Genomic DNA, 21,087 nt, shown 5'->3' on the forward strand with positions numbered 1-21,087 from the left:
CAGAACGTGGTCATTTTATGGTAATGAGAGTAACCCCCCCCGGTACTAATTGTCTACACGGAGAAACGATGAACTCCACCCAGTTTCGAGAATTTGTCCCAGTGGCAAAGGAAAAGCAAAGGATGTCCTGCATCAGGGGATTGGTGGAGAGCTTTGGAGTAGTTCCCATATACCCCTCAGCTGGTAGAAGTGGTAAATAAACTTTGGCAGTTTAAGCATAATGCAGCCGCAACAAACTGTCGTCAGTCTCGAGGGAGAGAACCTTAAGCTAATGGGAGTTAAGCTGCAAGCCAAGAGGCCAGCTTTATCCCGGGTGACGTGGAGTTTCTTGAGTTGTTTGAATTGCAATCATCCAGCACACGAAAATAGATTTTTTTTTATAAAAACCCTGGGGATCTGAAATAGAAACGGTACGGGGAGGGGGGAGAGAAAGGAGAAAAAGCATGCTAGACTGCATCTGTTCTTGGTTCTCGATCCTCCAGAATATTCCGCATGGAATTTAAACTGGAGGTGGTGGAGGGTGGATTTAAGAAGGAGATTTTTGAAGAAGAAAAGCTGCCTTGAATTCAGTTGGGTTTGGTTGTGTGACTATGGTAGGATGCTTTATTCCATGCTTTAATTGTGCGGGGGGGGATGAATTGCTGTACACATCTGACTTGGTAGTTAGTATTTTAAATTGAGTTGAGTGTCCTCGTCTGTTCCTGATAGGTTTGGGTTTGATGTGGGATTGGTAGTCTATGCCGAGCTAACCATTTTGTAAAAACAGGTCAGGCGGTGTACTTCACGTCTATCTTGGAGAGAGTTCCACTTTAATGAATTTAAAAGTTGAGTAACACTCGCTTCTCTCTCATAAATCGGGCTGCCTGTCTTTGGACTCGCTCGATGGAAGTAGTGTTTTTCTTTGTGTATGGGTCCCATGCAGCGACTGCATATTCCAAATGTGGCCTAACAAGGGTGAGGTGCAACTTCTCCTTAACTGAAGCTGAACAATGATGAAAATTGCGTCTCAAAAGATTCAGGGCTCTTGTTGCATGATGCATCTGACTATTCCAGCGTAGATCATTCTAGATTTTGATACCAAGATACTCTATCTGTTTGGTTTCTTCAAGGGTAACACCCAGGATTTTATATGATGTTTTATCTGCTTTTCTCTTCCTGGTGACACGCGTGGTTTCACATTTAGAAGGATTGAACTGCATGCCCCATTGTTGTGACCACTCAACCATACTATCAAGATCTTTTTGGAGAGCATCTCCATCATCAGCTGACTTAATTGGCCGGTATATCAAACAATCATCAGCAAAAAGTCTGGTGGTACTTGTGACTTTTTCGTGGATGTCATTAATGTAGAGTGAAAACAAATGTGGGCCCAGCACTGTGCAAAGAGAAACACTACAGGTCGAGGGCACCTTATCATTTCCCGCCTGTTCGTATTCATGGCGGCGCAGCGAGTCTCCAGCCCCCGAGTATACTGAGGTCTCCCTTCCATACTTCAGTTCGCCAGGTTTTTGCTTCACATCTCAATATCAGATGAACAGTTTTCAATAATACTGCCAAACCGTTTCCCGCGTTAGAATAAACGTTACTTACCCAAAATTTCTGGGGTTCCCCCCGAAAAAAAGGCTGTTCTTATTTTGGCAGAGGAGGAGCAAATTGTTTATAATCTCACACAAAGTCTCAGTCAGTTTCCAGGCTCACCCCTGTTACTAGGATACGGATAACAACGAACTGGTTGCCAGAGGCTCGTCGAAGAGCAGCTTCGCAACATCAGTGGAGCTGATTGGACTGAACCAGCTGGTCTGTCACACTCGGACAATCCATTGTTCCAACGATGGTTATAGTCAGAGGTCCTTGCGAATTTGGCAAGGTGGGCAATTTCAAGTTCCCGGGTGTCAAGATCTCTGGGGACCTAACCTGGTAGCAACGTCACAATGCAGCTATAGAAAAGGCAAGACAGCGGCTATGTTTCACTCGGAGTTTTGATTTGTCACCTAAAACACTCGAAAACTTCCACAGCTGTACTGTGGAGAGCATTCTGACTGGCTGCATCGCCGTCTGGTATTGGGTGGGTGGGTGGGTGGGAGGGAGTGGGGGGGAACTACTGCACAGGGTCGAAAGGAGCTCCAGAAAGTTGTGAAGTTAGTCAGCTCCATCATGGGTACTGGCCTTCGTGGTATCCATGACATCTTCAAGGAGCGGCGTCCATCATTGAGGACCCTCATCACCCGGGGCATGCCCTCTTCTCACTGTTACCCATCAGGAAGGAGGTACAGAAGCTTGAAGGCACACACTCAGCGATTCAGGAACAGCTTCTTCCCTTCTGCCGTCAGATTTCTGAACGAACTTTGAACCCATGAACACTACCTCACTACTTTTTTTTTACTTATTTCTGTTCTTGTACTACTTATTTTAACAACTATTTAATAAACATATATACTTACAGTAATTCGTTTTTCATATCATGTATTGCATTGTACTGCTGCCGCAAAGTTAACACATTTCACGACATATTCCGGTGATGTTAAATCTGATTCTGAGGTACAGTAAAAGAAACCGGGTAAACGACAGTTAGCAGTTAAAGGGATTGATTCGTTTTAAACAAATATACGGCAGAAATCTAAAATAAATACACAAAAGTGGTGGAAAAACTCGGCGTGCGTAGAGAGGGGTCAATGACTTCTTCAGAACTGGAGACGTTAAGAAACAAGTGGTTTTCTCTTCGCGGAATATCCCAAATGGGCAACTTTCCTGCTACCTTAACAGTTAATTTCCTACATCACTGAACCGCAGTAATATAACGTGCAGGGTTAACAGGGTGCATTACACTCAACCCCTGGTGGCTTTTTCACTACTCCCACCGCTATATAATAGAGGCATGGGTGAATCATCGCTTTAAACTTCACCAAACACAATAATAAAGTTGGATATTCGATTCATTTGACAGAACGCGTCATCAGCAAAACTTTTAAACAAGCACCAAGACTTTGCTTTCCTAATGTTGACAACAGCCAACTTTCATTTAACAGCCATATTCCAAGAAAACCTGAAGAAATTTAAGAAAACCTTTGTCCACCTCTCGTAGAATATGACTTTGCAAGATCTGGAAAGAAGTCTGTCCGATGCAACTGCTTAACACAGAACTCTGTGCCATATAGGCTTATTGCCACTGAGACAAATCTAGGGATCAATTGCTGCTGGGGAACTTAATGAAAGATGTCTGGGACACACTGAACTTGGATGCAAGCACCGCGAAGGCTTTATGGATAAGGACTAGAGTTTAAAATCTCAAGCCAGTGTGTAGCAGGTAGATGAAATGGGTTTAAACACAATGAACTGTTTGCCTAAGGATTGTATATTAATAACTAATGTCATGCTAATATTAATTGGAATAACAAATTTCACGTCACATGCCCTTGATAATAAACCTGATTCTGATAAAATATTGGCTTGACTGAGCTGTATCACTCCCCTAACCCACTGAGTGGGGATCCACATACTAGAGCTTGGCGGGGTAAGTCTGGGAATGTTGGTAAATGTAGTGTATTCCTCAAGTCTTCTATTGTTGGGTTCTGTTGTTGGAATTCTTTGCCTGAGGACTGCAGTGAACTGAACAATATGCAGATAAAATCCTGGAAACACTAAACAGGTCACACAGGACTCAATTTATACAGTTGTACTCCATCAATTATAACAACAGCGGCTAAAAGGGACTTTCACTGTTTTATTACCAGATGTAAGAATGTTTCAGTGCAAGTTCCTGGGTGGATTATATATTTTTTAAATGTTTAAATATAACATACATTTATATGGCTTCACTTCTAGCTGCTTTTATGAAAATGGATTGTCCGTTTGCAAATTAAAGCAAATAATTTGATTATATTTGCATGATGTGCAAAGGATGCCTTCGAAAAAAAAATAGGGCAACTTTGAAACAGTATATAATTGATCAACAGTTAATGATTTACCCACATGAGACACCATATACAAATAACCAAACAATTTGTACATAAATTAATCCAGTAATTGGATATACAGTATGTACACCAAATGTCCTTCAATAAAACATCTGCCAAACTACAAGGTTATTTATTCTGTTTTTGTAAGTTTTAGTACTTTCATTCTGAATATATTTTTCATTAACAGTGGCAACATGGAAATTTAGGATTAAACTCTGGCTATTAAAACACTGTAAACAACCATTACCAGAGGTAACCAAGTCTGGTTAAAATTAACATTCAATTTTTAACTTATTTCAGTCAAAATTGATAAATTTATATATCTTTCAAGGGACTTCAGAATATTATCTTCAAACATAATGTACACAAATTCAAATGGATGAAAATCTGGCACCATTTCCAGTTTGGGGATTTCTAACAGAAACAAATGTCATAATAACCCATAAAATATTTAAATAAGTCATTATACCACAAGTTGGCATAACCTTGCTTCAATCAGAAAAACCTGGGTTTTTTTCATTATTAATCTAGACTGAAATTATAAAGTTGAACTAAGGAGTGCTGCATTTTTAGAAATCTGACACAATCAAAATTAAAATCACAAGAGACGCTGCAGATGCCGGAAATCCAAAGTAACACACACAAAATGCTGGAGGAACGCAGCAGGTCAGGCAGCATCAATGGAAGTGAATAAGCAGTCAGCATTTTAGGCTAAGGCCCTTCATCAGGATGCATTTAATCAAAATTAAATAGTTTTAATAAACCAAAAAGTAATAACTATTTCCCTCTGAAAGAAGACTCAAAATGAAATCCATTTTTAAAATAAGTGGCAAACAGCTGGATGAGAAACAATAATATCACCATTCACCATCCATCCATCCACACTGGAAAAAGGCTTGGCTGTGGGATTACACCGGATTACTTTTTCAAAGAGCTACCACAGACAGGAGTTGACACATGGCTTCCTTCTGTGTTATCAGTAATGTGACAGTTCTAAGCAATATCAACACTGAATGGAAACATTTAAATTAAACTGAAATCTTCAGTTAAATGCACCAGCATTTGCCTGTGTTTTAAACAACTTGCTCTTCCTCTTCCGAAACAAAAAACACACCTCTGAACTGGCAATCATAACAAAATTCTAACAATCTAGTAACTAGCTTATCATGATCTCATCACTAAACAAACTTCTGGTTGAGAACATCACCTTAAGGAAAGTTGGGAAGGAAGGTTTTAGGAAAAATATGATTCATGAGACAGTTAAAGGAATGGGTAACAGTAGGCCCAAATGAATGTTTGGGACCTAGGTATGAATTTAACTATGCTTATTTCTAATTTACTCTCTACAATGAATGCAAGGATTGTATAAAATCTAATATTGAAATTATCCCCACAAATAAGATTGCTGCACTGCCCCTACAACTCTCCCCACACCACAATTCAGGGCCCTAAACAGTCCTTCCAAGTGAGGTGACACTTCATCTGTGAGGATGTCAGGGTCACCTTCTGTATCTGGTGCCCCCGGTGCAGACCCCTCTACGGTGATGAGACCAGACGCAGACTGGGGGACTGCTTCATCAAGCACCTCCACTTTGCCCGCTGAAAAAGACAGGTCCTCCCAATAGCTACCCATTTCAATTTGACTTTCCATTCCCACTCTGACACATCTGCCCATGGCCGCCTCTATTGACATGATGAGGCCAAAAATCATCTTGAGAGCAACACCTCAGTTTTCATCTGAATAGCCTCCATCCTGATGGCATGAACATCGATTTCTCTAACCTCTGGTAATTACTTCACCCTCCCACTTCTCTCTTTTCCTATTCCCCATTTTGGTTACCCTCACCTCCCTCTAGTCCTCCTCCTCATTGTCCTCTCCTATCAGATTCCTTCTTCTTCAGACCTTTACCTCTTCTGCCTCCCAGCTTCTTACTTTGTTCCCCCTCCCACCACCCACTTTCCCCTCACCTGATCTCACCTATCCTGCCAGCTTGTACTCCTCCCCTGCCCCCATCTTCTTGTTCTCATTTCTGCCATCTTTCTTTTCAGTACTCATGAAGCGTCTTTGCCCAAAACATCGAGTTTATTCCCCTCCATACATGCTGCCTGGCTTGCTGTGTAACCCCAGCACTCAATGTGTGTTTCTCAAGATTTCCAGCATCTGCAGAATCTCTTGGGTCTATTTATTTCTTATCCGTATTGCCCTTGATCTGAATAGTTTCATCCTGTGAATAAACACTAGATGCGCAAATACACTTAAGCTTTCGCAAAAAATTTGAAAAATTATTGTGCATAAGATCTAGAAAATACATTAGTGATATTAATGTGCACAGCCCTCCAGTGAAAATGATATTGTATCCATTAAATAGGGGCCATGGACAATTCTGATTTGATGGAGACGGACGTGAAAGCACAGAGGAACATCTGGAGAAATTTCTGAAACGCCAGTTTGCTGCTGTTGTATACTGCGTGGTCAGGAATCTTCCGGAGAGAAGGCCTCAAAATCCCCGGCTTTGCCTGCTGTTGGCGACCGAGATTGAGGTCGAATTGTTCGGACAGAGATGGCGCTCAGTACTCGGTATCCGAGAGCTGATCGGAGGCTCAAAGTTTTCGGATGACTCAGAGTCGGATTGTGGTCGGGCATGGCAGGGAGAGTTTTTCTTCCTTCTCCCATCTGCGTGAGATGTGGGACATTTGAGAGACTTTGAACTTTTTACTGTGCTCATGGACTTCTTCATCAAGTTATGGTATTGGCTGTTGTAACTATATGTTATAATTATGTGGTTTTGTTAGTTTTTTCAGTCTTGGTCTGTCCTGTGTTTTGTGATATCACACCAGAGGAAATATTGTATCATTTCTTAATGCATGCATCACTAAATGACAATAAAAGAGGACTGCGTGTCTTCATAATCTAAAAATGATCCACAATGTGTTAGATTAACTAGAGTTTGGGGAACAAGATTAGAATCTATAAACATATGCAAAAACTAAAAACTATATTATTCTTATTGAAAGGAAAGAAAGAAGCAGTATATAACTGGATAAATAATGATTTAGCAGCACAACCTTATGGCTGATCAAAAAAACCGTAATTTCAAATAAGAAGTTAAGGTAGACATTAATGCTAACAAATTAACATAAATATTTATTTTTACTCTTAAATTGTTTAGTATTTGATTCCTCAACACCACATATTCATTTGAATATTCAGAACTTTAAAGTGTAAAGATCCAATACATTTAAACAGAATAACAAAACGTAGTCATATCAAACTCTTGTGATGCTTAACACATTTCAAAGTCCAAAAACTAAATATTACCAATTTCTTTTTTAAAAATTACAATTTCATTTTCAACGTGTGTAGTAAGTGCATGCATTAAATTTTAATTTATCATAACAAGAATAGATCATCATCATCATCATCCATAAATTACCAAAACACTTGAACTCAACATCCCATTATGTGAGCTTAAAAATCATCCTTGACCGGAATTAGATGTTGCCTTTTCTTCATATTGGAGTGGAAGAAAAGTAGTAATAAGCAGAAGTCAAACTTAACTTTTCAATCACTTCATGCCAAGTGTTTAATTATAACAAAACACATCCTCAATACCAGCTTAGCTAAAGAATGAAATGATAACAAAAAATAATGAAAGAATTTATAATTAAATCTGAAAAATAAAAACACATGAAAAAATCCTTATACAACCAATTAAAGATATAGCAGTTTCAAAAAAAATTCTTATTCAAATTCAATTTGGATATATTTCAAAACCCGTAACAGAAATAACTATTCTAATGTTTCAAGATCCAACTTTGCTCCTGTTTTCATAACAGCATACAATTTGTGGTTGAATAAGTTTTCAATGGGAATCAAAGATATTCAGTTCTGCAAAGGAACAATATTGCATCTGGAAAAAGAGAAATTGATTGTGAATTTTTTTGCTCAAATTTTAAATACACTTCTGTGCCTTAGCCTATATTTTTACATACAAATTAAAATATTTGAAAATTTGCCCTCTGCTATCAGAATTGCAACTATGCTGTATTAATGGGTTAAAGATAAAGTAACCAGTTTTAAATATATTGCACAAAGCCAAAAACCCAATGTAGCTTTTGACCAACTGTACAAATTCTGCAGGAAGCCACACTTAAGAACCCATAGGATGGACCTTAGCAAATGGGGAAGGAACCCACTGATTTTGGCCAGTAGATGTTGGCAAAAGATTGCAGCAAAGATAAGGCCACCACTAGGGAGAGACAATGATTGGAACTGGCAAAGGGAAGGCAGACACTTCATGGAGAGGTTGTGGAATATACTCCCAATCCTCTTGGTCTGCAAGAGAGAAATACAAACTTACACATTCCTGGGACATACCAAAGTATGTTACAGCGACTGAAACAGGTTTGAAGTGTGGTCCATGTTATAATGAATGAACCTCAGCAACAGATTTGTATATTGAAAACCCTTACAAATTGCAACGCAGAAACAAATAAATATTTTTCAAAGGTGTCGGTTGAGCAATATATACATTTCTAGTACAGGGGTTCCTAATGGTAGTAGAAGTCAAAGGCATAAAATAGGCTGGGGACCTCTGATGGGAGTAAATCCTCAGATCCGCTTTGAAACAATGCTTTGGGATTACTAAACAATCAGCTGGTATTAGTGTCTGAAGGAAAATATTCTTGACAGGCTGCTGCAGTGCTCTCGTCTCTGGAGTGCATCTTAAATCAATAACACTTTGACTCAGGGACAAGGGTGCTTCCAGCTGAATCACAGCTGTCTTTTAGGTCTCAAGAGCCTTAATCTGTGCAGCTAAACGTTTCAGCTATTTTTTTCCATTGCTAAGTTTCTCAACTCTGGGAAACCCACACATGGTAAGATTTAAGGAGCCATATTTAAGAATTAATTCTTGTCATTGCTCACCCCAATATTAATCACTAAAAAAATTGGAAGGAATGATGGGGACAAATCCTCTCAATCCTCTCCCATCTGTCATCACATGGTAAATATCATCAGCAAAGAGTTCCTTATAAAATATGCCTCTTTTAAAATTAGTTTTAAAATGGAACAAAGACAATAGGCAATTGAAATACTCTTAAATTCAGTTTCATGTCATTTCTTAGTAAACTACACATTAAGTAAAGAATTAAAAATCCAAATTAGTGATTAGGAATCATTTTAAGTGAGAGCCAAGTCAGCTGAAGAATTTTAGTGTATACATTATTTTTTTATAATATATAAAGACACATTGAACTGACTATTGGTGTCTTTGCTCCTAAGCAGTAAAAATCAGGTAACCCAAAAAGAATCATCGCTCTTTCAGTCCTGCCATTAAGACCAAAAAAATGCGTGCATGAAAGACATACGTATTTATTCATTTAATATTATAAATTTTCAATTAGTTATCTTAATGTAATAAAAAACTTACCCCAACAATCCCCTTCCACTCCATCGCTGAGGCGTAAGGCTGAGATGAACATTCTGTCCGTTTCGAATAACTGTAATGCTTATGGGTTTCTGTAAGAAAATACTACTGTAGTAAACCAAAGAAATACATGAATTTAAGTTACCCGTTAATGCAAGAACAAATCAGACTCCAGACCTACTAGGTAACTGTTTTATTTTTTAACTTATAGATTGAATTCAATTAAAAAAATGTCATCAATACAACTTGAAATAGTTTCTATCTTTTTTAGTCTTAAACTTTGAAAACATGCGGATAACTTGTTTAATTTATTTACCTATTGGGACAGCGCAGAACAGCCCCTTTTGGCTGTTCTAGCACACCGGCCAGAAAACCCCAATTTAACATTAGCCTAATCCCGGGACTATTTACAACGATCAATTACGCTACCAACTGGATTGTGGGAGGAAACCGGAGCACCCGGAGGAAACCCACACTGGCATGGCGAGAAAGTATAAACTCCTGATATATCTGCATTTACATAACGCTTTACTGATTTCCCTAGAAATATTTCAAAGTATTTCAATTATTTTGGACATTGATTCAGCATATCAGGCAACAATTTTATAATTCAAGTTCCCGTATCTGAAAATAAATTAATTAGAAAAGCAGATGTTACTAAATGCTAGAAACCATAGTTAAAATCAAAACATGCTAGAATGGACTTACTAGCCAGGGGAGTTATACTTACTTTAGATGGGGTATAGTGACAATTAATTTGATTGATTTTTGGGACGACTGTGTTGTCCTATGAGACCAGATTGAGTAAGACTGACCTATTCAGCTTGGAGTTTAGGAAAATAAATAGTGATCCTGATCCATGCCCTGAGAATACACTGATAACTCTAGTCTTCAGTCTGAGCAAACATTTGAATCCTCAGGAGATCTCTCCGCAGATTTCAGCCTTATGGTGTTCCAGCAGAGAAAATACGCTTCTATCTCCAGCCCAAAGTCCACAAAGACCCCTGGCAGAATGTCATTGCCACAAACTTTTTCTTCCTACCCTTAGTCTAACTTTTCTTCTCTGGTCCTGTCCCTTCCCATTTACATCCGTGACATCTCTGATGGCCTCCACCACAATGACCATTTTTTCAATTCCCTGACCTCACAGGCTCACCTACACCATAGACGTACAATCTCTTTACACCTCCATCCTACATTCAACCGCTGTATTGTAACAGACAGCTTCATGATCTTATGTGCAAAAATAAACTCCCACTTCACATTCTACTTTATAATCTTGTCTAGCTATATAGGAGGGGAGTGATATCAGGATGGGACAGGAAAGGCAGGGGACGATTCTGAAGGTTTTTCATTAGACAAGAGGTTAAAAGATGCAATTAAATAATTTCTTTAAGCTGGCTGCAGAGATGTTTGGGCAAAATATAAGAAAACTATGTCAGGTGTTTATGATTCCTTTTCATCCTTCCCATCCAGATAATGATTCAGGCTCAATACAACACATGAAAAACAAATAACCTTCAAAGAAGCACACAAGGAGAGACCGCTTGAAATACATTTGCAGAATATATTCAAAAATTATAATAAAATCAGTATTTGTCATCAAAGGATGCAGCCACTCACCCCTTCACTATGCTGGACAACCTTGACAATATTCTGCAAGTTTTGGAAATTCTGTGTATTTACAGAACCAAATTCCACAATTTCGTCTCCAACCTGCAAACCCTAGAAGAGAAAATATTATGCATTAATAAAGTGCCTCCCATTACAAATGTCAATGTAATTATTGGATGGCTAGTGCAGTTTTCCAAAAACAATTAAAAAAAATAATTGACAAAGTAATGACGTTCAACTACAAAGACCTCATCTCATTCTCAATCACATTTTGCTTTAAGACCAAACCTTACGTTCTGTTCCAGTCATATAAAGTGATTGAAAACCATATCATTACATACTACCATTTTTTCCTCTCTATCTCTAGTCACTCCTTTGTCATATTTATTACTGCCTCTCATAGGTCATTCAGCCAACGACCTATCTAAATCTCTCAAAACATATTTACACTGACAAACCCATGACAATCCCTGGGATGCAATATTCCATTTAACATTCTCCAGATTATTTTAATCTCTCCATGACTGTTCAGATCAACGGAATTGCCTTGGATTGGTTAGACCTAAGTGAGACCTAATTAAGCTGAATAAGAGGAATCAAAATAGGGCCTTTCTTTTTACATAAAAGTCTGATCCTTATACCGATAACTTTATAATTAAGTATAATTATAAAATTATCAATATAAGGAGCAGAGGGAAGATGAGGAAAAAGTTTTCACCAGAAGGCTGGGGTCTGGAACTCACTGCCTGAAAGAATGGTGGCAGCAGAAAACCTTATTCACATTTAAAATGGATTTAGGTTCATACTTAAGAAACTGTGCTCAACAGAACTACGGACCTAGTACTGGAAGGTGGAATAAAATTAGGCAACGCACACAAAATGGTGGAAGAACTCAGCAGGTCAAGCAGCATCTATGGAAAAGAGTGAACGGTCGATGTTTCAGGCAGGGACCCTTCTTCAGGACATTAGTTATCTAGTGTATAAGATCAGGTATCTCTTTTTGACCAGCACAGGTATGGTAGGACTAATGCCTCCTTTCACATTACAAAAGTTCCATGATTCACTTTTTATGGTCCATAGCCAGAGGATGTTCAACAAGGGCTTCTCATCCTCCTTCCAACTTGACTTCTGGAGCTACCTAATTAATTTGATCTGGCTCCTGTTATTTCTCATCTACATATTCTCCCTTACCTAAATTATCCAAAGAAAAGGGATCAACTTCCATATACAAGTTGGTGAAACCCAGGTGTAACTTTCAATATCCAACCTCAAGCACTCCACTGCCATTATCCTGCTTTCCAACAGCTAGTCTTGAGTAATAATTTCCATGCATTAAACAGTGTAGACCAAAGTCATTGGCAGAGAAGTTCTAATCTGTCGAGATCAGACACATGTGCACCCTGGACCAAGCCATTTACTCTATGGTAATCCTGGGTGCAACCTTCTCTGAAATAATCACTCTCAGTGCACTGACAAGAGCCAGACACTACAGTATCTCTCGCCCCATTCAAGCAACCATCTGCACTGAGAAATGCAGCATAGAAAATAACATAAGGGATTTATCAAACATCGAAAAATAAGCTTGATTACTTTTACATACTTACTGACATACTGGCTGGTGAACCTGGACTAACAGTGCCTACTTTGGCAAAAGCAGGCAATATTCGACTTTCCTGTTGCAGTCTTTCTTGATGAGCCTCTGCCTCATCGAGTCTGCGTTTTTCCCTGTCACGTGCATGCAACTGATGCAGCCCTTCTTCAATCTGTTTCATCAAAGCTTTATGATCATTTTGTAGACCTTTTTAAAGAAAAAAAAATCCGCATCACATTTTTACAAAACTAGAGGAGCACTGGTCAGAACAATAACTGCCATACCCAACCCATTGTAAAAGGTGTGAAGACATTTTCAACATAACTTTCAGGCTTCTCATCAACCTAAGGCAAAATAAAAGACTGCCACAGAAGATGGAAACCTAAGCCTAATTTTCTCTAACCTTCAATAGACAAAAAAAAAGGGCACATTGTGAACATTTTTAAATGTACCCCCTTTGCTACCTTCTAAACCTCATCTTCAAATACGGTCATTAACAATGGCTTTTCCACACCCACAGTCAAACTGAAAAGAAATCTTTTGACAAGGATCAGTCATTTAATTTTAATTCAAGATGAAGCATGGATTTCATAAAGCTGCAAAGGAGATTCACCAGGATGGTGCCGTTGGAGGAAGTGTTTCACTTGTGAAGAAGGACTGAAGGTCTTGACTATATCAACATCCTGCAAGTCCCAGTCAAAAAAACAGCGATAAGAAAAATCACAGTACCAAGAAGAAAAGTCTTTATTACAATCACGCCAACTTACGTTAAAAGAATCTATCAGTCTAACCATAGAATTAATATTCAGAACTTGTTTATCCAATAATTATGCACCCAGAATGTTCATACAACCAGTAAAATGACAGTGCGATGTATTAGAAGCTAGAAGAAACACTGTCAACAATACTTACAAATGATATTATGTCGAGCTGTTCGAACTTGGTAAATATCAATATCTGATCGTGGGTATCCCTCAACATCAACCAGTGGTTCATCCATTCCGGCGTGGCTTTGCTAAAACAGCAACAAGTACAATTAGTTAGAATGCAAATGAGACATTGAATATCTTTCAGAATCACGTATGAAAATGGAATGAAAACCCATTAAGGGTAAATCTGTACTAATCTTTATCATGCAGATCTAACTTGTGCAACAAGATCTAAAGAGGGATTAGAGAGATCAGCTTTATACGTCACCTGTACATCAAAACACAGTGTGAAATGCATAATCTGCATCAAATCAAATCAGTGAGGATCGTGCTGGGCAGCCTGCAAGTATCACCCTGCTTCCAACATCGCATACCCACAACTTACTAACCCTAACCATACGTCTTTAGAACGTGGGAGGAAACCAGAGTACCCAGAGGAAACCCATGTTAGCATTGTAAAGCAATGCACTAACTGCAATGCTTCCATTGATAAAGCAATTTGCTGTGTCAACATTAATATTTTTCATCATTATCAAACATATTACAGCACCAGACAGATTAATCAAATCAATTCGAATAAACTCCTCTTGGGCTTCCAGACGGGTATAGGTATCAATTTTAAAATTGAAATCTGTACCAGTCTGGAAACCCAAGAAGAGTTTATTCATCGTAAACACTGGGAAAGCACTAGATCCTTTTTCAGAATAATCAACAAGTACTTTGAGTAACAGAAGATACATAAACACACCATCAAAGCATAGATCAAAACCCCATATCTATAATCCTTGTGCAGGGATTAGAAATCCATATAATTTATAGACACAAAGTTGGACACATTCCCTTTGTCCCTGTATGACTGCATCGGTACAGCAGATCAATGTAAATGCCAAATACAAGTGTGCTATAATCTCTTTGTCTGTGACTAGAACTAAAATTACCTCTAATTCATCGATGAATTGAACAGCAATGGGCTCAAATGCTTTCTGGCAGTCATCAAAGAGAATGTGCTTCAATACATGAGACATAATGAATTTAACTTTCCAAAACCCTAAACAGGTCGCGAGAAGATGTTATTGATATTCAGTATTTTAATCATTCTCTTTTCAAAGGGCAATCACGTTTTCAGTATTTGTGCAGCATTGATGAAAGTAAATGATTCTGGCACCTCTTGTATGATTTGCGGAGGCTATTTCAAGGGCGAAGAGACAATTTCGAACAAAGTTAGAGGCAACATCGGATGTACAACAACTCTGGCAGGGTCTGCAAGACATTGCTTCCTGCAAAGTGAAACCCAATAGCATGAATGACAGCCACGTTTCACTACCAGATGCCCGCTTTGAAAGGAAGAATGTAACTACAGATGTGAAGATCCCTGCTGCACCCAGTGACCGTGATCTCTGTCTCGTAGGCCGACGTTAGGCTGTCTTTAAAGAGAGTGAACCCTTGTAAGGCAGGAGGTCCCAATAGAGTACCTGGTAAGGTTCTGAAAACTTGTGCCAACCAATTGGCAGGAGTATTCAAGGACATTTTCAACCTCTCACTGCTAAGAGGCGGAAGTTCCCACTTGCTTCAAAAAGACAACAATTATACCAGTGCCTGAGCTGCCTTAATGACTATCGCCCAAGTAGCAATCACACCTGCAGCGATGAAATGCTTTGAGAGGTTGGTCATGACTAGGTTGAACTCCTGCCTCAGCAAGGACCTGGACCACTGCAATTTGCCTATGGCTACAATAGGTCAATGGCAGACACAATCTCAATGGCTCTTCACACGGTCTTAGACCACCTGGACAATACAAACAGCTCAGGATGCTATTTACAGCTCAGCATTTAACACCATCATTCCCACAATCCTAATTGAGAAGTTACAGAATCTGGGCCTCTGTACCTCCCTCTGCAATTGGATCCTCGACTTCCTAACTAGAAGACCACAATCTGTGCGGATTGGTGATAACATCTCCTCTTCGCTGATTGTCAACACTGGTGCACCTCAGGGATGTGTGCTTAGCCCATTGCTCTGCTCTCTCCATACCCATGACTGTGTGGCTAGGCATAGCTCAAGTAACATCTATAGCTTTGCTGATCATACAACCATTGTTGGTAGAATCTCAGATGGAGACAAGAGGGCGTACAGGAGCGAGATATACCAACTAGTGGAGTGGTATTGCAGCAACAACCTGGCACTCAACATCGGTAAGACAAAAGAGCTGATTGTCGACTTCAGGAAGGGTAAGACGAAGGAACACATACCAATCCTCATAGAGGGATCAGAAGCAGAGAGGGTGGGCAGTTTCAAGTTACTGGGTGTCAACATCTCGCAGGACCTAACCTGGTCCCAACATATCGATGCAGCTATAAAGAAGGCAAGACAGTGACTACTTCATTAGGAGTTTGAAGAGGTTTGGTATGTTAACAAAAACACTCAAAAACTTCTGTAAATGTACTGTGGGGAACATTCTGACAGGCTGCATCACTGCCTGGTATGGGATTGAAAGCAGCTGCAGAGGGTCGTAAATTTAGTCAGCTCCATCTTGACATCTTCAACGAGTGGTGTCTCAGAAAGGCAACTTCCATTATTAAGGACCCCCAGCACCCAGGGCATGCCCTTTTCTCACTGTTACTATCAGGAAGGAGGTACAGAAGCCCGGAGGCACACACTCAGCGATTCAGGAACAGGTTCTTCCCCTCTGCCATTTGATTCCTAAATGGACATTGAACCCGTGAACACTACCCCACTTTTTCAATATGTATTATTTCTGTTTTTGCACGATTTTTAATCTCCAATATACATACACTATAATTGATTGCTTGGTTGATTCATTTTATTGTTTTCTTCTTCTATAATCATGTATTGCATTGAACTTCTGCTAAGTTAATAAATTTCACGACACATGCCGATGATAATAAACCTGATTCTGATTAAAATTCTCAGATATTCAATTAGTTGCACTTCATTGATGTTTTCTATTTCGATGGGCTCCTTGTATAAAGCCCACATTCCCTCTGTTCATTTTTTTTAAACTTTAGCCCGGTCTGTAATTCTGTTGATAACTGGATTGCTAGATTATACTTACATGCTTCTGAACAGCACTGACAGGTGGCAGGGTGGAGATACGTCTCTACCAAAGAAGATGTAAGGCGGTCCTTCCCACCACTAGCCTATAGATCACCCTTGGGCAAGGAGTAGCACCTGCTTAGCCCCCTGATCAGGGTCACGTGAAGACATGGGAGCAGGTGGTGGTCAGTGGTGTGGGCGCTGGTGCATATCCCAAGTCCTGGTTATGCAACCACTGATGCCAGGCAGATAATCTCTGAAGAGTATTGATAATGGCTGGGGTCACCTGTCTTGTAAAGACACTGCCTAGAAGAAGGCAATGGCAAACCACTTCTGTACAAAAATATGCCAAGAACATCACGGACCGTGATTGCCCATGTCATGTGACGCAACACATAACAAACGAACATGGAACATACTACATGCCATGATGTTGTAAGCTGAACTATTTAAACTAGTCATGAAAACACGGTCAAACTAGTGCCTCTCCCTGCACATCCATATCCCTCCATTCGCTGCATATTCATTTACCAATCAAAATGCCTCTTAAACACCTCTATCACATGTGCCTCCTTCCACCTCTCTCAGGCAGCACATTCTGGATATCCACCACTCTGTGTAAAAAAAAATAAATGACCCACTCATCTCCTGTGCATTTACCCCCTCTCATGGTCTCTGGTGTTAGACATCTGGACCCTGGAAATAAAGATATTATGTCTGTGCATTTCATCTCTCCTCAGCTTCCACCTTTGGAGAAAACAACGAAAGTTTGTCCAACCGCTCCTCATTGTACTTGCTCTCTTATCCATGCAGCATCCCAATAAACTCTCCGGCACCCTCCAAAGCCTCCACATCCATCCTACAATGGGGCAACCAATACTCCACATGTGGCCTAACCAGAGGTTGATAAGCTTCAACGTGACTTCCTAACCCTTGAACTCAATTCCCCAGCTGATAAAGGCAAGCACACGCCACATGCCTTCTTTACCACCCGAGCAACCTGTGCAGCTGCTTTCTGAGAGCTATGGACTTGGATCCCAAGATCCCTCTGTACATCAATACTGTTAAAGAGTCCTGGCATTAACAGAATACTGCACCTTTACATATGATCTCTCAAAGCTCAACACCTCACACGTCTGCTATTTCTCCACCTACACTCGGTGGTCACTTTAGTAGGTATGATTAAGTTTAAGGGAATGGGGGATTCTCAGATCCCTGTAAACAATGGATTCAGTACTGACTATGGCTGTGACTGCAGTGTGTTTGAATAATGTCTCACAGCTGCCTTCTTTGGAGCAAGATGACTAAAGTTCGCCCAGATCCACATAAGATGTCTCTGGGCTTTTCACACCTTTTGATTTTGACAAAAAGCTGTACCTGATGGAAATTAGACAGAATATTCCTTTCTTAATTAAAGCATAAATTTGACGGATGTTCTTATCTTTGTCATTAAGTTGTGGCTCCAGCAAACCAGGTAGGACATTCTTTTCTTTAATTAAGGTGGCTGGAGTGTCCAACAAATTGATTGTACTTTTGTATCAATAGTCCATTGACTTGACCAGAATGGTTATCAAACTCATTGTTCTTTTGTATCGGTGGCCTTATAACTCCTGTCAATTCTGACATCGGGCAGTGAACTTGTAGAACCACCGGGGAGATAAGAAAGGGTCTCCCCCTGATGTTGGGTCGAAGTTCACTCACCGGCTGAGCTCAAAGAAATAAATGGGTGAAAAGATAAGTAACGATCTTTTTGTGCTGTCGTTATTTGATCTAGCAAAGTTACATTTACAGGTATACCTGCTCATTAGTGCAAATATCTAATCAGCCAATCTTGTGTTAGCGACTCAAATGTATGAAAACATACAGACATGGTCAAAGGGTTCATTTCTTGTTCAGACCAAACATCAGGATGGGGATGAAATGTGATCCAAGTGACTTTGACCCGTGGAATGATTGTTGGGGGGTGGTTTGAGTACCTCAGAAACTGCTGATCTCCTGGGATTTTCACACTCAACAGTCTCTCAAGTTTACAGAGGATAGTGAGAGAAGAACACCTAGTGAGGGGCAGTCCTGTTAGCAAAAACGCCTTGTTAATGAGAGAGGTCAGAGAATGGCCTGACTGGTTCAATCTGATGTAAGCAAACAGTAGTGTGCAGAAGACCATCTCTGAATGCACATCAAACCTTGAAGTGGATGTGCTACAGCAGGCAGCAGAAGACCACAAACATACACTCAGTACCTCCTGTACCTGACAAAATAGTAAATGAATTCACACTCAGCAACTGATCTACATCCTGCCTTATCCTTTGGCAATCGTCTACACAATCCATAACGCCAGCAATTTTTTGTATCATCTGCAAACTTACTGTGTCAGGAATTGAGATGACAGCATCCTGTAAATGAGAAAGGCAGAAATTTAAAGGTGAAAAATGCCACTATCTTTATCTCCTTCTCACTAAAAGTGGAATGTGTCACCTACACTACGTCGCAGGTAGATGCAAAGTTATTCAGAGTCCTCACAAAACCACAGCTGGATTACGGTCCAGAAAGAGAGTGAAATAACGTTACGGTGTTTGAACGAACCAAGGAACTGTAGTCAGAGTTACTGTATATCAACAGGATTTTAGCCCGCTGAGCTACGGTCCGTCCCCCATGGCTCGATAGCACCAAGGCATCCCTTAAACCACTCACCCCCTCCAGGATGTCATAGTAAGCTTTGATCTGCGCCTCGATGGCATCTTTCTTTTTCACCAGCTGCTGCACTTCTTCTATTGTAATGCTCGGCGACGGCCCGTCCGACATCTTCCCCGCCGCTAGATCGGCTACGGCTCTCAGCAGCTGTCAAACTACCCCTCGTTCCAACGCCTCAAAACACACAACCGCGTAATTCAAAATGCGAGCGCCAGACCCGATCACGACTGGCTGGCTCCAGTTCAATAACCTTGCCGTTACTCGCTAGCTTCATTTTTTTTTAATCGAATTGTAAATCATAATCTGAAAATCTAGTGGGTCTTGAATTTAAAGATCCTTTAGTCCACCAATCGATGGTTCAAACAGCAAAGAACTAGCTTTCTCCCCAGATATGGAGAAATTCCAATAGTAGGCTGTGAATTTGCTCAACACACTTTTTACTTGATTATTCACACAAACCCAGCTAGCCTTCACTCAACCACACAAGATTCCATCGCCACAGGATCGTGAATCCTTTTTCACCTAATTTTAGTGTTCTACTGACCCGTGCATCTTAAACCGAAGCAAAACTCTTCGGAACAGCGTCTCAATATTTCAACCATAATTCCTGGTCAATTTTCACGTAAACTTAAGGGTTGTCGAATTATTTTTCCATCTTGTATTTTTGCACATTGTTATTTCCAGCTTAAAAGATCCACTGCTTCCCAAATAAGGCTGCAGAAAGTATTTTTTTCCATTATGACAACTGACTTAACAGATAACCTCAAAATATAATGTGACCACTGTATTATGAAATGTTTACAAATGTTTACAAAAGACCTTTGTTCTTTACAACACTTTTTAACCTTGGTTGTTCCAGGACATTTTACAGTTAAATATTTATTAACTATTGTAATGCTGGAATCATAACAGCTAATCAAACTGTAAATTCCCACAAACAGCACTGTAATAATCAGTTTCAATAAAATTACTTGAGGGGCATAAGGAATAAGTTACCTACTCTTCAAAATAGTGCAAACTCGAGGAATTCTGCAGATGATGGAAATTCAAGCAACACAAAGTTGCTGGTAAATGCAGTAGGCCAGGCAGCATCTCTAGAAAGAGGTACAGTCGACATTTCGGGAAGAGACAACTGTACCTCTTCCTAGAGATGCTGCTTGGCCTTCAAAATAGGGCCTTTGAATCTTTACATCCTTATAACAGAGCCTATGAAACATTTCACTCAGAAAGCAACAGTACTGCACTGGAATTGCAGCAAGAGTGTGTAATCAAGTGAAACACAAAAGGCTGCAGACACTGGAATCTGCTGGAAGATGCTGGAAATCCAAGCGACACACACAAAATGGTGGAGAAGCTCAGCAGGCCAGGCAGGATCTGTGGAAGAGAGTGTACAGTCGATGTTTCGGGCCGAGACCCTTCTTCAGGACGCAGCAGACACAAAATGCTGGAGGAACTCAGCAGGCCAGGCAGCTTCTATGGAAAAGTGTACACAGTCAACGTAAACATGAGGAATTCAAGCAACACACATCAAAGCTGCAATTCCACATCCCATTCCCATTCTGACATGTCTATCCACGGCCTCCTCTACTGTAAAGATGAAGCCACACTCAGGTTGGAGGAACAACACCTTATATTCCGTCTGGGTAGCCTCCAACCTGATGGCATGAACATCGACTTCTCCAACTTCCGCTAATGCCCCACCTCCCCCTCGTAGCCCATCCGTTATTTATTTATATACACACATTCTTTTTCTCTCACTCTCTTTTTTCTCCCTCTGTCCCTCTCACTATACCCCTTGCCCATCCTCTAGGTTTTCTATACCC

At 40.1% G+C, this 21,087-nt stretch overlaps 2 protein-coding genes across 4 annotated transcripts in view; both read right to left on the reverse strand.

Moving 5' to 3' along the window:
• cfap251 (cilia and flagella associated protein 251) overlaps positions 1 to 2,517 on the reverse strand; it is a 71,750-nt gene extending 69,233 nt beyond the window's left edge. For 2 of the 3 annotated variants that reach the window (XM_072247509.1, XM_072247506.1), the window contains exon 1: positions 1,591 to 1,686. The gene's annotated coding sequence lies outside the window, so the exon portion shown is untranslated. Of the gene's footprint in view, positions 1 to 1,590; positions 1,687 to 2,441 lie in introns of those variants that run through there. The other variant, XM_072247508.1, reaches the window with a different exon arrangement.
• Positions 2,518 to 7,092: 4,575 nt separating this feature from the next.
• On the reverse strand, positions 7,093 to 19,396 carry psmd9 (proteasome 26S subunit, non-ATPase 9). The gene is made up of 6 exons (XM_072247510.1): positions 19,265 to 19,396; positions 13,503 to 13,605; positions 12,604 to 12,797; positions 11,009 to 11,110; positions 9,389 to 9,477; positions 7,093 to 7,867 (listed from the first exon to the last, which is right to left on the reverse strand). The coding sequence occupies exons 1-6, from the start codon at positions 19,373 to 19,375 to the stop codon at positions 7,840 to 7,842; spliced, it is 627 nt and encodes a 208-aa protein (XP_072103611.1). The 5' UTR covers positions 19,376 to 19,396; the 3' UTR covers positions 7,093 to 7,839.
• Between the last annotated feature and the right edge of the window lie 1,691 nt (positions 19,397 to 21,087).

Source organism: Mobula birostris, chromosome 31, assembly GCF_030028105.1.
Source record: "Mobula birostris isolate sMobBir1 chromosome 31, sMobBir1.hap1, whole genome shotgun sequence".
Taxonomy (NCBI): domain Eukaryota; kingdom Metazoa; phylum Chordata; class Chondrichthyes; order Myliobatiformes; family Myliobatidae; genus Mobula; species Mobula birostris.

Coding starts and splice junctions, on each gene's coding strand:
- psmd9 (XM_072247510.1), bottom strand. CDS start 19,375: ATGTCGGACGGGCCGTCGCCGAGCATTACAATAGAAGAAGTGCAGCAG. Junction 11,111..12,603: donor GTTCACCAGCCAGTATGTCA/GTAAGTATGTAA, acceptor TTTCTCTTCTAG/GGTTTGCAGGTTGGAGACGA. Junction 7,868..9,388: donor AGTGGAAGGGGATTGTTGGG/GTAAGTTTTTTA, acceptor CTCTTTTTCCAG/ATGCAATATTGTTCCTTTGC.